The sequence below is a fragment of the Dictyostelium discoideum genome (genome assembly GCF_000004695.1).
Source record: "Dictyostelium discoideum AX4 chromosome 4 chromosome, whole genome shotgun sequence".
NCBI classification, from domain to species: Eukaryota; Evosea; class Eumycetozoa; order Dictyosteliales; family Dictyosteliaceae; genus Dictyostelium; species Dictyostelium discoideum.
This window is the reverse complement of record NC_007090.3, coordinates 3,843,035-3,857,715: the sequence shown is the minus strand read 5'-3', so window position 1 is coordinate 3,857,715 and position 14,681 is coordinate 3,843,035. Positions and strand designations below refer to the sequence as shown.

Sequence of the window (14,681 nt, the reverse complement as noted above, 5' to 3'; positions counted from 1 at the left end):
AACTTCTTGGAAGAAAATAAAAAAAAAAAAAAAAAAAAAAAACTTTACAAAGTATAAATTAAAATTATATAGTTTATTTGTTTGCGCTTTTATTTGTTTTTTTTTTTTTTTTTTTTTGTTTTTTTTTTTTTTTTTTATTTGTTTTGATCAAAATTAAAATATTTATATATATTAAAAAAAAAAAATTATTTGATTTTTTTAAAAAAAAAAAAGATTATTTAAAATTTGGTTGAGTTGGTTGTTGTTTATAGCCAATTGGGACAAATCTAATGCTACCACTTGAAGTTTTAGCTTCTCTATATGTATTTAATCTGTGAATTTTGATAATATCATAAGAAAAAGTACTTAATGATTTTAATTCTACTGAAAGTGCATCAACAGAGTTTGAGCCCAATCTACCAACAATATTACCACTTAAAATTGTACAGTTTTTAATGAATAATTGAGATTGAAGGAATAAAGAAGTTGGAGAAAGGAAACAATCTTCACTACCACCACCACTGGTTTCATCATCTTTCTCTGAAATATTATAATTTGGGTCATCTAAATGTAAAGAATTTAAGTCAACATTAAAGTTTGAGGAAGTTGGATGATTTTGAGTAAAAGAAAATGTTTGACAAGATAAAAGATCAACGAGGACCGTACGTAAAGAGTCACAGAAATCCAATTCTATACTATTGATATGATTAGCCTTGAGGTAAAGGGTATCGATTGAAGACTCGGATGCTTTAAACTCTTTTAGATTTGGACAATCCAAAACACAAGATCTAATGCCACTCCATGCCTCGATATCCAATTTCCCAAGGGTATTTGAGGAAATACGTAAATTTTCTACACGCTCCAAATATACATAAAACTCTCTTAGGTTTGGTAACCTATCGACAATCTTGTTTAGGGATTTCTCGTCAATGTCTCTGCATTCAAACAAAGACAAAGACTTTAGTTTACTTGCACAATCGATCACCAAAGTTCCAGTACAACTCTCGATTGAAAGTGCGGTCAAAGATGGACACCAAATGGTTGTAGATTGTAAACTTTCACAACCTTCCAATGATAACTCTAACAAGGAACAACAATTAATCTCAATGGATTGAAGCATTGGTAGACATGACAAACTAAGATACTTCAATGTATTACATGAAAACTTTAATTCGGTCAATAATGAATTTCTATACAATACCAATCTTTCAATCTTTGATTCGTCATTCAATGCACATCTTACCAATAATTCATTTGGTACGTTGCAATTCATCAATTCTAATTCTTTTAATTCTTTTAATTTTAATAATGATGTAAATGGATTAAATATCTTTGGTCTAATCTTTGATATTTCTTCAATTTGCATTATATCTTCTAATTGAGGTTGTTGTTGTTCTTGTTGTTGTTGTTGGTTTTGTTGCAATTCAATTTCCATTTCATTATTTAATTCTTGGTTTATATTATTATTTTCAATTTCCATTATTTCTTCTTGTACCTCTTGTTCTTGCATTATTTCTTCATTATTATTATTATTATTATTATTTATATTTATATCTATATTTATATTTATATTATTGTTATTTATATTTTCTATATTATTTATATTATTATTTACATTGTTTTCATTTACATTATTTATATTATTTATATTATTTATATTGTTTTCATTATTTATATTAATTATATTATTTATATTATTATTTATATTATTATTATTATTATTAATATTATTATTATTATTATTATTATTATTATTATTATTATTATTATTATTATTATTATTATTTATATTATTTATATTATTTATTATACTATTTTCATTATTGTTTACATTATTTAAATTATTATTATTATTATTATCATTATCATTTGGTTGCCTTAAAATTATATCGGTAGTTGATAATTCTTTATGATTTCCAATATTTGGTAAAAGTGAAAATTTTAAACTTTTTAGATTTGGTAATAATGTTGCAATACTATTTAATGAGTGAGGTGAAATGGTAGACATTGGAGTCCAAGGTTTATCTAATCTTTTAATGAATTCTAAATTTGCATGACCAGATGCAATCAATGCAAGACTATCCAAATTTTTCATTACAGAAAATGATTTCTTTAAACCCTTATCATTTATAAGTAAAGTATTGAAACTTAATTGTTTTATATATTTACAGTTGGTTGCTATTTTGTACATCTCTTCATTTGTCAATGGTAATATAAGTTCAAGACTCTTTAAATTGAAACAATTTGACAAGTGGCCACTTATTTCTTTGGTAAATTTTACAATATTACAATGTTGTGTATTTTCAAACATACTATTATTGGTAGTAGTATTGTTGTTGTTATTGTTATTGTTATTTTTTTGGTTATTTAAATTTAAAAACAACTCTCTTGAATTTCTTCTTGTATAATTATTAAATGTTGGTGTTACTAAGGTATTATTGTTATTATTATTATCATTATTATTGTTATTGTTGTTGGTATTTTTATTATTATTGTTGTTGTTATTATTATTATTTTTATTTGAAAATGTTGAAGAAATTGAAAAATTATGTAATGATTTACCATAACCCATTTTAAAGAAAGAAACGATACTATCACTTTTTGGTGTAAAAGTTGCAGGTTTCTTTTCAAATATTGTAACAGATAAATCCCTCCATAATGATAATTGGTTATTTATTAAAACACTATACCAATGTTTACAAACAAGTATTAATGCTGTTGAAAACGGGTCACACATTCCAAATATTTTAACCATTAACTCCACTGAAAATAAATCATTAAATAAACATTTTGAAGAATTAGTTGTTGTATTAGTTATTGTATTAGTAGTTGTGGTTGTTGTATATGTTGTTCTAATTTTCTTTAAAACTTGACTCTCTTCTTCATAATTTTCTAAATAAAAAATAAATAATAATAGAAATTTTTTTTTTTTTTTTTTTTTTTTTTTTCCAATTAATACTTTATTTTATATAGAAAAAAAAATTATTTTATTTTATTTATTTATTTATTTATTTATTTATTTATTTTTTTATTTTTTTATTAATTAATTTATTTATTTTATTTTTTGTTTTTCTATTTTTGTTCCTATGGGATAGTAACTATCTTTTTTTTTTTTTTTTTAATTTAGTTTTAACTCCTTACTTCTTTTTATGTTAACTCTATTAAAACATTGTTGATGTTTTATTTCATTAAAATAACTATCCATAATTGCTTTTTCACATAATATTTATTTTAAAAACAATAGGTTTTTTTTTTTTATGTTAAAAAAAATAAATAATAAAAAAACAATAAAAAAAAAATAAAAAAAAAAATAAAAAAAAAAATTAAAAAAAAAATGAAAAAAATTAAAAAAATAAAGATAAAAAAAAAAAAAACCCAATAATGGTTTTCCACAACCGAATAAATAGAATAAATTTTTATAAATATAAAAAAATAATAAATATTTTGATAGTTTTTTTTTTTTTTTTTTTTTTTAATTTTTTTTTTTTTTTTGGTGAAAAAAAAAAAAATTTAGTGTATGTGATAAAAGTTACTTGATAATTAAAAAAAAAAAAAAAAAATAAAAAAATAAAAAAAAAAACACAAAAAAAAAATTTTTAATTTATTTTTTATTTTTATTTTTGTTTATTTTTGTGTTGTGTGTGGTGTGTGTTTCACTTGATATTATAGTTAACTTGTGAGAGAGAGAGATATATCTCATTTTGGACTAATATGGATTGGCGCCAAAAAAAAAAATTTTAAAATGTTTAATAAAAAATTATTATAATGAAATTTTAAAAAAAAAAAAAAAAATTTAAAAAAAAAAAAATTAAAAAACTATAAAAAAAGAATTCGCTCTTGTTAATTTATTTTCTTTTTTTTTTTTATTCATTTTTTTATTCATTTTTTTATTTATTTATTTATTTATTTATTTTTTTATTTATTTATTTATTTATTTATTTATTTATTTATTAATTTATTAATTTGGTAAGTTATTTAAAAAAAAAAAAAAAAAAAAAAAGCCACAAAACAACGTTTGAACTAGGTGTGCCATTTTTTCTTTTTTTTGGCTGTCTTTTGAAAAAGTTAATATCAACACAGATACATACCCACCCACACACAAAATTCAGATTAGAAACAATGTTTTGGAAAGTAAAAATAAAATAAAATAAAAAATAACAATAAAATAAAAAAATAAAAAAAGAAAAAAAAAAAGAAAAAAAAAATTTTAAATAAAATAAAATAATAATTATAAGGATAATAATAAAAATATTAAAATTTTTAATGAAACAAAGAGGAGATGATAAGATATCCAAGTACCCATTGTTAAAATCTATAAAATAAATAATAATAGTAATAATCAAGCTAGAATTAAAATAGTTTTAATGACAATAATAATAAAAATAATTATAATAATAATAATAATAATTATAATAATATTAATAATAATATTAATAATTTGAATATGTATGAGTTATTCATATTACATTATTATTAGTATTACTATAAAAATAAAAATAATAGTAATAACTATTTTCAATATTTGATAACACATAACATATATACAATATATGACATTCATACATTAATAATATGTGTGGGTGATTATAACCTAAAACATTGTTAATCTTTCTTTTTTTTTTTTTTTTTTTTTTTTTTTTTTTTTTTAACAATTATTTTATTTTTTTTTTTTGATTTTTTGTTTTTTAATTAAATTTATTTTTCAATCAATTAAGATTTTTTCACCACACTAACTTTTTTTTTTTTTTTTTTTTTTTAAAATAATTAATAGTTTGTACATACAAATAAACACATAGGATCATCATTTATTAAAGTTTTATAACTTGAAACAAATTAAAGGAAAAAAAAAAAAAACGTAGTATTAAAACATGGATAGACAATCAGTGGTGTATGTAAAAAAAAAAATCAAAAAAAAAATATCAAAAAAAAAAAAAGCTAAAAATAGATTTATTAATTTATTTTTTCAAAACTATTTATAGTAAATCAACAGCTATACCATTTCCATTAAATTTTGATAATGAAAAATATGATGACATGTATAAAGCTTACAATAAAATTATGGTACTTGCAAGAGAGTAAGTTAATTTCTAAATCTTTTTTTTTTATTTTTTTATTTTTTATTATTATTTTATAACTAAATTATTAATTTAAACGATTATTATAATAGTTTAAATGCATTTATTGAAACACCAGAATTTGTATTTATTGGTAAAGATGGTAATGGTAAAAGTGCATTAATTGAATCATTTATTGGATTTCCAATGATGATTGGTGAAGGTAGTAGTTTAAGACCATTACATATTACTTTAATGAATAATGCAAGATGTGAAGAACCAATAGTTACCTTTAAGAGAGATAGATCATTGGATAGTTATGAATTTGATAGACAAATTGAATTGTCAATGGTATCGAGTGAAATTAGTAAAAGAAATCAAAAGACATCGATTCCAATTGAAATTACCATAGAGTATAGATATTATTTGAATATGTTATTGATTGAACCACCATCGGTATCGATTCAACCAACAAATGCAATTACAATTCAAGGTCAATCAATGACAAGTCCAGCCAATCAATTGGCAAATAAGATTGCAAAATTATCAATTGGTAATGAAATGGGTGAAATGATCACTCAATATACTAAATCAAATAATCGTACATTGGTATTCGTTGAGACAAGCACCAATGGTGGTACCAATAGTTCAGAGATGTTAGAATTGGCAAAGAAATTAGATTATAAATTGGATCGTTCAATCTTTGTTTTCAATAAATTCCATTCTCTTCTAACTGGTGATCAACCATTCACCAATGGTAGAGATGCCAATCGTTTCTTGGGTTCACCATCGATTGGTGCTCCAACCTTTTTCACAACATTACCATCCACTGCTCAAAGATCTCAATGTAACTCAAAGGATCAATTAAGTCAACTTTGTGATCAACTTCAACAAACAGATCTCAACATCTTGGAGCAATTACAATTCGATAAGAAATATGAACGTAATGTAGGTCTATCAGCTTTTAGACATTGGATAAGTGAATTCACTTGGAGAAAATATTTAGATTCTGTACCAGAGGTATTGAAGAGATTAAATTCTTTCCGTACAACCTCTGAAGATCAACTCTATCAAATTAGACAACAATTAGAGAGAACCAATGCCGTAACATTACGTCAAATTGCAAACTCTTACGTATCAATAGAGTTTATTCAATGCATTGAAAAATTGGTCACCCGTACACTCGAAGGTAATCCATCATTAAATGGTCAAACTTTAGAAGAAGAGAAATCTCAAGATGAAACCGGTGATTGGTATGATCACAATGGTAAACCAATACTATTGTTGAACGATGAAAAATTGGTCACTTTTTATGATAATAAACTCTATGGTGGTCAACAATTTGAAAGATTATTAACTGAATTCAAGTGTATCACAGAGGTCATTCAATTAGAGGAATTGTCCATTAGTGAGGTAGCTTGCGCCATTGGTTCAAATCGTCCATCCAATGCTTCTGTAATCGCTTGGGCTGCTTCTGATTTAGCTCAAAAGAAGATCAAAGAAGCTTTATTACCATTGGTTGATCAACTATTCAAGAGAGCCACTTATATTTTACGTCGTTTAGTTGATATTGTAGATCGTATGATTGAAAATAAAAAGAAGTCATCTTTCCGTCGTCATGGTAATAGTACAAGTTTATTCCAAGATAATAGTTCACCATCATCCCAATCACAATCACAATCATCTTCAATCTCTCAATCTGCCTCTCTATCATCTGAGAATATGATCTATGGTATTCAATCAATCAATGGTTCTGATAGTGTTTCTCGTCCATCCCATGAGAATACTATCGTCAATGTCGAAGATCATCCATACTTTATCTACAGTGTAAAAGAAATGTACTTTAAGTATGTCGATCAAATTGCTGCTGACTGTAAAAATAAATGTATGGATGAATTCTATACAACTCGTTTAATCTATTGGGATCTTCAATCGAATAAAGATTTAAAGAAATTCTGTACTGATTCACCTTGTGTTTCATTAAATAATAGTTTAAATAATAATAATAAATCAACTACTCCAGGTAATAATAATAATAATAATAATAATAATAGTAACAACAATTATAATAATAGCAATCATATTTTAAATCCAAAAGAAACTCATACAATGGTAACTGAATTAGCTTCAAAATTATTCCAAGATATTCGTAATAGAATGTCAAAGAATATTATGTTAAAATGTTATAACTACTTTTTAATTCCAATGCAAATGGATCTTAAATTAAACATTCAAGATAATATTACAAAATTATCCGATGCCATGTTAGAGGAAATCTTTGAAATTCAAACAACTAAAGAAAGATTACGTGAAGATGAACAACATTTAGCTCAAATTTGTAATCAATTCATTCAACAAGAAGAAAATTATAAAAAGTATTCTCAATCTTTCTCTCATCCTTTCCCAAGTGCTGTTAGAAATTAAAAAAAAAAAAAAAAAAAATATAAATAAAAATAATAATAATAAAAATGTATTTAAATATAATTAAATTTAAATATTTGTCAAATATTTAATAATTTTTTTTTATTTAATTTTTAAAATTCCCTACAAAGAAATTCTAAATTTATTTTTTTTTAGATTTTGTTGTTGTTGATTTTGATTTTGTTGATTTTGGTTTTGTATCTGATTTTGATTTAACCGAAGATTTTTTAACTAAATTTGGAAGAGAATCTTTTTCTTCAGTTTCTTCATCTTCTTCTTCAATTTGATTTTGAGATTCACCTTCAACTTCTTCATAACCTTCAGCGATATTTGTTCCTCCTCCACCAGAACCCTTTGAAGATAATAATGAAACATCATAGATTGCATGGGAGGTACTTCTGAATTTTCTAGTGAATGCAGATTTAACTTGAGTTTTAACATCTTTTAGTGGATCCTCTTTACCCCATGTTGAAAGTTCGATAATGTTATTTCTATCATCTTCAGTTAAACCATATTCATCCATTACATTGATAACATTTTCAATACCATCATTATCATCTTGAACCAAAGGTTGAATTAAATGATGTTTTAACATTGGTACATAGTAAAGTCTAGTTTCATCACGATTTACAAATGTATTACTGGTTGATCTCATATGTAATTGTAATTCTCTAACGAAACGTTGTTGTTTTGAAGCATTTGAATATTTACCAAGGTAAGAAGGGAAAGACAATGGCATTGGTGGACTACCTCTAATATAACCCGATGGAATAATACAAGAGGTGACACCATAAGTTGGTAATAAATTCCAAGCCATTTCCTTACCTATGGCTCTTCCAAATTGATCGGAATCACTTAATGCATCGGCGGCCATTGAAATCAATTCACAATCATTATATTTTGATTGACTACCACCACCATAAGGTCTAGTTTTTAAATAGTTCTCTTGAATTATTAATGGTACCAAAGAGAAATCAGAGAAGAAATAATCCAATTTCTTATTGATATTACTATTATCTTCACGAAGGATTAATTCAGCGGCTGTGAATGGAGAGATATCGAAATCTTTCTCTTGAAGGCTTTGAGTGACATTGTCATTGTTATAATCTCTCTTTGAACGAGACATCATTTGAAGGGTATTTATAGATTGTCTAATATCTGAATGACTTGAAGTATAAACTTTTTCGATCATATAGGAGGACACTTTCATACCTTCATGTTTTGCAATTGCCAATAATCTTGAGGAGACTTGATTGAGTGTTGGTTTCCTTAATTTCAAATCCATACAATGGTTTCTCAAAGAGGTTACCTTTGAACTATAGTAATCATTACATAAACAAATGAATGGCATCTTTGATTTCTTAATTAAACCAATGATCTCTGCAATACCACCACGATCTGAGTTACCACTTGAACCATCGATTTCATCTAAAATAATGGCAGTTTTAATCTTTTTATTGGCTTGTACATCTTTACCAGTGTCTTGATTGGTTGTACCAAAGAATTTGGTAATGTTTTGATTATCTGATACACCAGATAATAATCTTTTAATCTCTGATTTACTTCTTGCATCACTTGCATTCAATTCAATTGCTTCAAAGCCTTTTTGCTTACAAATTAATAAAGCTGCTGAAGTTTTACCAATACCTGGTGGTCCTGATAATAAAACTGCATTCTTTTTACTTGCATCTCTTGGTGCTGTAGAGTTCCATTGATCTAACCATTTACCAAACTCTTGGAAAATACCTGGATTACCAACTATATCTTCAATTACTTTTGGTCTATATTTTTCTACCCATAAAATATCATGTCCTTTTGGTATTGTTGAAATTGATTTTGGCACAATTACCGAAGCCATACTAATTGGTGGTGATGATGTTGTTGTTGTTGTTGCGGTGGTTGTTGAAGTTGGAGGTGATGACGTAAAAGTTAAAGGTGGTGATGATGATGTCGTTCCACCACTACCAGATCTCACAGGTAATGATGGTCCTTTAATTCCTGTTGAACTTCCACCACTACCAGATCTCACTGGTAATGATGGTCCCTTTATTCCTGTGGAATTTGTAGTAGTAGTAGTAGTAGTAGTAGTAGTAGTAGTTGATGATGATGATGATGATGCTGGGGTTGGAGTTGGAGTTGGAGTTGGAGTTGGTAAGGAAATATGAGTAGTTTCAGTTGTCGAAACTGGTTTTGGTAAAGTTTTATTGATCATTTCTAAAAATTCATCTTCAGTAATAATTTTAGCACCAACTTTTTTAGCACCCTCTAACTTCTTTTCACCAACATCTTTACCACTAACTAAATAGTTCAAAAGTTTAACGGCAGATTTTGCAACTTTTCCACCCCATCTTTTAATGATATCATGCATTTCATCTCTTTCAAAACAATCCATTACACCACTAACCAAAAATACTTTACCTCTAAGACAATTTTCTTTACCCTGAGGTCTTGGTTTTGAACCTTTATTTGGTGGTGTTGGTCTTCCATTCATGTACATAAATGGATTTGGTTTTTTAGTTGGTGTTGCATTTGTTGATGTGGCTGCTGGTTTCTTTGTTGGTGTAGTTGGTGTGGCGGTTGGATTAATTGAACCACTTCCAAATGATGATGATTGTTGTTTATATAATGGTTCATCACCTTCATCTTCTGTTTCTTCTTCGGTTTCAGTATCAAATGGGTCTGATTTTAGTTTTTGTTTTTTTTCTGTTGTTGTTGTTGTTGTAGTTTTTGAATCTTTATCAATATTATTTAAGCCTGACAATGATCTCTTTACAATAGAATCTTCAATAGCACGATTAAGTGGTGTATCACTTTCCTCGAAAATAATATCATGATTGAATTTATCTTTCTTTGATGGAGGTGTTTTAGTTTTTGTATTAGAGGCAGTGGTAGTTGTAGTTTTTTTATCAGGAGAATCAAATATTGAATCATCATCAAATTTAGATTCAACAGTTTTTGATCTTGTTTTAATTGGTGTAGTTTCTTTAGATGGAGAAGAGGTTGATTTAGATGGAGTTGTTTTATTTGAACCTGATTTAATTGGTGAAAACGCAAAATCATCAAATATTAAATCATCATTCATTGATGTATTATTTTTACTATTTGTAGTTGAACTTGATGATTCTTTTGATTTATTATTATTATTATTATTTGGCATAATGGTTTTGGATTTTGATTCCTCAATTTCCATTTCATCAAATGGTGATGAATCTTTATCTTTTTCCTTATTTTTATTATCTTTATTACCATCTTTTTTCTTTTCTGTATCAATTGCTGTTATTGAAACTATTGGTGATTCAAATTCAAGTTGTGCTATTTTTTTCTTTTCTGTTGTTATTGGTGTTGTTGTTGTTGGTGTTGTACTTTTATTTGATTTACTTGGTGATTTTATGGGTTTTGTATCAGTAGTTGTTGAAGTTGTTTCTTTTGTTTTTGATGGTGATGGTGGTATATCAGTATTTTCTTTTTTCTTTTCAAATGTTTTTGTTGAGGGTGCATTTACAACTACTGCTGAAGGTTTTTTAGAAGGTGGAATCGGTTTATCAGCATCTGAATCTTCTGAATCTTCAAATGAATAAACAATTTTCTTTTGAGAAGATGATATTGATGAAGTTGATGATGGTATTTCTACTTTCTTTTCAGGTTCTTCTATTTTTTTTTCAGGTGTTTTTAATTTAATTTTCTTATCTTTTTGATGTTTAGTTTCATCCTCACTTGACGAGGATGAATCTGGTTTTGATTTTCTTTTTAAATTCTTTTTTTTTGTTATCGTTTTTGGTTTTTGGTCTATTGATTCTATATCTAAATCTGAACCTGAATCAAAATCTGACTCTGATGATGATGATGATGATGAAGAATCATCTCTTTTTTTCTTTAATCTTTTTAATGTTGATTTTTTTTTATTTGGTAAAGAAGAAGATGAAGATGATGGTTTCTTTTTAGAAGAAGATGAAGATGGTTTCTTTTTATCTTCTTCACTTGAACTTTTATCTTCATCAGAAGTTAAATCAATAGATTTTGATGGTTCTTTCTTTTTAGGTGATTTATTTTCTGATGGCTTCTTTTTATCATTGTTAGTTGTATCTTTTTTGTTGCTAATGATTTTAACATCATCATTTTCTTTGTCTGACAATGAAAATTCTTTATTACTATCCTCTTTTGCTTTGCTAAATAAATCATTTTTAACATTTTCACCACTAGTTGATGGTTTAATTACTGCAAAGAAATTTCTAATATCCTATTTTTTATATATATAAAAAAAAAAAAAAAAAAAAATTAAAAAATGTTTATAAAAAGATTGGAATGATAAATTTATTTACTCACAGTTCCTGCTGGTTCAGATGTTTTCGTTTTTTTCTTTGTCGCAGTCGAGCCTTGTGATGATGTAGGTGAAGTTTTTTTTGGTGATTGTTCTTTATTTGCTTTTTTTGCCATTGTGTGGTATTATTTTTAATTCAATAAAGAAATAAATACACACAAAAAAAAATTTATAAACAAATAAATAAAATAAAAAAAAAAAAAAAATAAAAAAAAATAAAAAATTGAAAAAAAAAGGGGGAAAATTTTTTAAACTTAAAAAAAAATATTGAAAATATTTTATAAAATTTTCGGCGGGGTGTATTTTTATATTATTAAAAATAAAGTTCCAAAAATGGGAATTATTCAAAAAAATGAAATAGGAAAGAGGATTGGAAATAATTTTTTTTTTTCTTTTTTTTTTATTTTTTTTTATTTTTAATAATATAATATAATTAATTAAAAAAAAAAAAAAACACAAGAAAAAAACAAACATTTTATATTGGCTTACTTACTTCACAGCTGTCTCAAAGAAAAAAACAATAAAAAAGAAAGTAATAGAAAAAAATGGATGAAACAAATTTATCAACATTAGTAAATAGTTATTTTTTAGGTATAGATGCAAATAGATTAAGAGAGATGATTAGTAGAACCGGAAAAGATATGGACATGTTACCAGATTATCCCACAAAAGCGAGATATGTTGTAGAATATGCTTTACTTTTTGCTTTCTTGGTCCTTTTGGATTGTCAAAAAAGTCAAACTTTGGTACAGATGAATATTATTCAATTAGAGATTTATTACCAACTGTAAATAAACTTCACTGGTTAAGACTATGTAATGCAGTAGTATCGGCTGCAAAGAGAGTAGACAATTCATTGGTACCAATTGATTATAAAACAAAACGAAATAATAATAAATAATAATAATAATAATAATAATAATAAAAAATCAAACAAAATTTAATTATTAAAAATTTAGTAGTTTAAATTGAAACTTTAAAAATATCCAATTTTTTATTTTTTTTATTTTAGTGTATTTAAAAAATAAAAATAAAAAAAAAAAATAATATTAAAATTAATAATTTTTGTTTAATTTTAAATTTATTATAATAAAAAAGATTATTAAATTTTTTTATTTTAAATTGTTTTTATTACAAATTTTAAAAAACTAAAAAAATAAATAAATAAAAAATATTAAAAATGAGATATGGCATTTAGTATTTTCCATTATTTTGATCACAAATTTTTAAAAATTCCCTAACATTATATAATTTTTTAATTTTGAGTAAAAAAAAAATTATGATATTTACATAATTTTTATTTTATTATAAATAAATGATATGATAGAGGTAATTTAAAAAAAGAATTTATATACAGGTGTTGTTGTTTTTTTTTTTTTTCTTTTTTTTTTAATGAGTTTCATTATAAATTAATAAACCATGTAAGTTTTGAACTAAATAAGAAGGATTTTGAGATTGTTGTTGCCAAGATTGTTTTGAACCAATTAAATTTAAGCAAGACATTGAAGAGGAGGTGAAATCAGTAGAGTTAATTTTAGTATATTTTGGATACCATTTCAATGGAGCAACATCAGTAGGTTTTAATTGAGAGAGTGGGAATAGGAAAATATTATCATTAAATAATAGAATGAATCTACCAGAATCGTACATCAAAGATATTGAACCATTAATATTGGCAACATCGCCATATAGTGTTGGATTTGGGAAATCCAAATTTTCAAAAGTATTCTTGGAAAGATTAAATCTTTTGAATGATTTATTGGTCAAGTAATAAATAAAGTTTGAATGAAAATGACATGCAATTAATGGGCTTTTACTGAAATCTAAAAGATCAGGATCTTGAAACTTTGATATGATTTCACATTTATTGGTGGTGATATCCAATCTTTCAATTTCAATGAAAGCTCTACTTAATTGTAGTGATTTGAAAATACCACCAAAGATATAAATATAACGAGACCCATCGAAACAAGTTAAACAACCATATTTAGGTTTTGATAATGTTGCAACCATTGGTTCGTATTTGTTGGTTTGTAAATTATATTTATCTATTTCTTTTAAAAGATCTTTAGATTTATGATTGATACCACCAATTAAAAACATTTCATAATTCGCAACAGTGGTGGAAGAAGTGGCGGCAGAGTTAAAACTACTTGTGAAACAAGCTGAGCAATTTGTTTTAAACGATTTCAATGGTACAACTATTTTCGATTGAATTTGATTTGATTTCACTTGAAGTTTTGAGATTTCAATTTGTCCAGATTTTTGATTCTCCGAAATTGTGACTAAACAATTATTAACTTGATTACCATTGGAAATATCATGATAGGATATAACTTTATAAGCAAGTATAGTATCTTTCATTGGATTACTATCATGATGGTGCTCACTGTAGGGAAGGAAATGATTTGAATCAATATCGAATTGGAATGATCTCTCCTTTGATAAAGCCAATAAATGTTGATTATCTTTAAATGAATAATTAATTCTACCCAATGATCTTAATTTATCAGACATTGAAACTAAATCTGGATTTGCAATCGATGGTGGAATATATTGATAATTGTTTACATTATTTGAATTGATTACCATTTTCGTTAATTTAATATTAATTTTTGAGAGGTTTCTAACTATTTTTAATTTATTTTTATCTTGGGATTTAATATCTGTTAAACATTTCTTTATGATATCTGCTTGATTTTCCAAGGTTTTAATTTGCTCATCCAATTGTAATTGCTCGGATTTGAATTGATTCTCTATGAATTTCAATAAATATAATCTACGCTCTTCAATCAATTGTTTATAGACATGGAATTCGTCTTGAACCTTTTTAAACTCCCCAGAGTAGTGATTAATAGATTGTTGTTTAAAAACTTTTGATAACTTTATCTGTTTAACCAATTCAAATA

General features: G+C 25.1%; 5 protein-coding genes across 5 annotated transcripts in view; 2 read left to right on the top strand and 3 right to left on the bottom strand.

Moving 5' to 3' along the window:
• Positions 1–214: 214 nt before the first annotated feature.
• Positions 215–3,184, bottom strand: DDB_G0285933 (hypothetical protein; the record flags this gene model as incomplete). The annotated part of the gene is made up of 2 exons (XM_632921.1): positions 215–2,871; positions 3,121–3,184. 2 exons carry the CDS (start codon positions 3,182–3,184, stop codon positions 215–217), a joined length of 2,721 nt encoding a protein of 906 aa, XP_638013.1.
• Positions 3,185–4,847: 1,663 nt separating this feature from the next.
• dlpB (dynamin like protein) lies at positions 4,848–7,457 on the top strand (the record flags this gene model as incomplete). The annotated part of the gene is made up of 3 exons (XM_632920.1): positions 4,848–4,867; positions 4,959–5,054; positions 5,147–7,457. 3 exons carry the CDS (start codon positions 4,848–4,850, stop codon positions 7,455–7,457), a joined length of 2,427 nt encoding a protein of 808 aa, XP_638012.1.
• Positions 7,458–7,596: 139 nt separating this feature from the next.
• On the bottom strand, positions 7,597–11,888 carry rfc1 (replication factor C subunit; the record flags this gene model as incomplete). Its single annotated transcript, XM_632919.1, has 2 exons — positions 7,597–11,691; positions 11,778–11,888. 2 exons carry the CDS (start codon positions 11,886–11,888, stop codon positions 7,597–7,599), a joined length of 4,206 nt encoding a protein of 1,401 aa, XP_638011.1.
• Positions 11,889–12,317: 429 nt separating this feature from the next.
• On the top strand, positions 12,318–12,563 carry DDB_G0285929 (hypothetical protein; the record flags this gene model as incomplete). The annotated part of the gene is made up of 1 exon (XM_632918.1): positions 12,318–12,563. One exon carries the CDS (start codon positions 12,318–12,320, stop codon positions 12,561–12,563), a length of 246 nt encoding a protein of 81 aa, XP_638010.1.
• A 598-nt stretch (positions 12,564–13,161) lies between these two features.
• Positions 13,162–14,681, bottom strand: part of DDB_G0285959 (hypothetical protein) — a gene marked incomplete at both ends in the record, with an annotated part of 2,313 nt that continues 793 nt past the window's right edge. Inside the window, one exon of the mRNA XM_632917.1 lies at positions 13,162–14,681. This exon is cut by the window's right edge and continues 793 nt beyond it. Coding sequence (XP_638009.1) covers positions 13,162–14,681 — 1,520 coding nt within the window.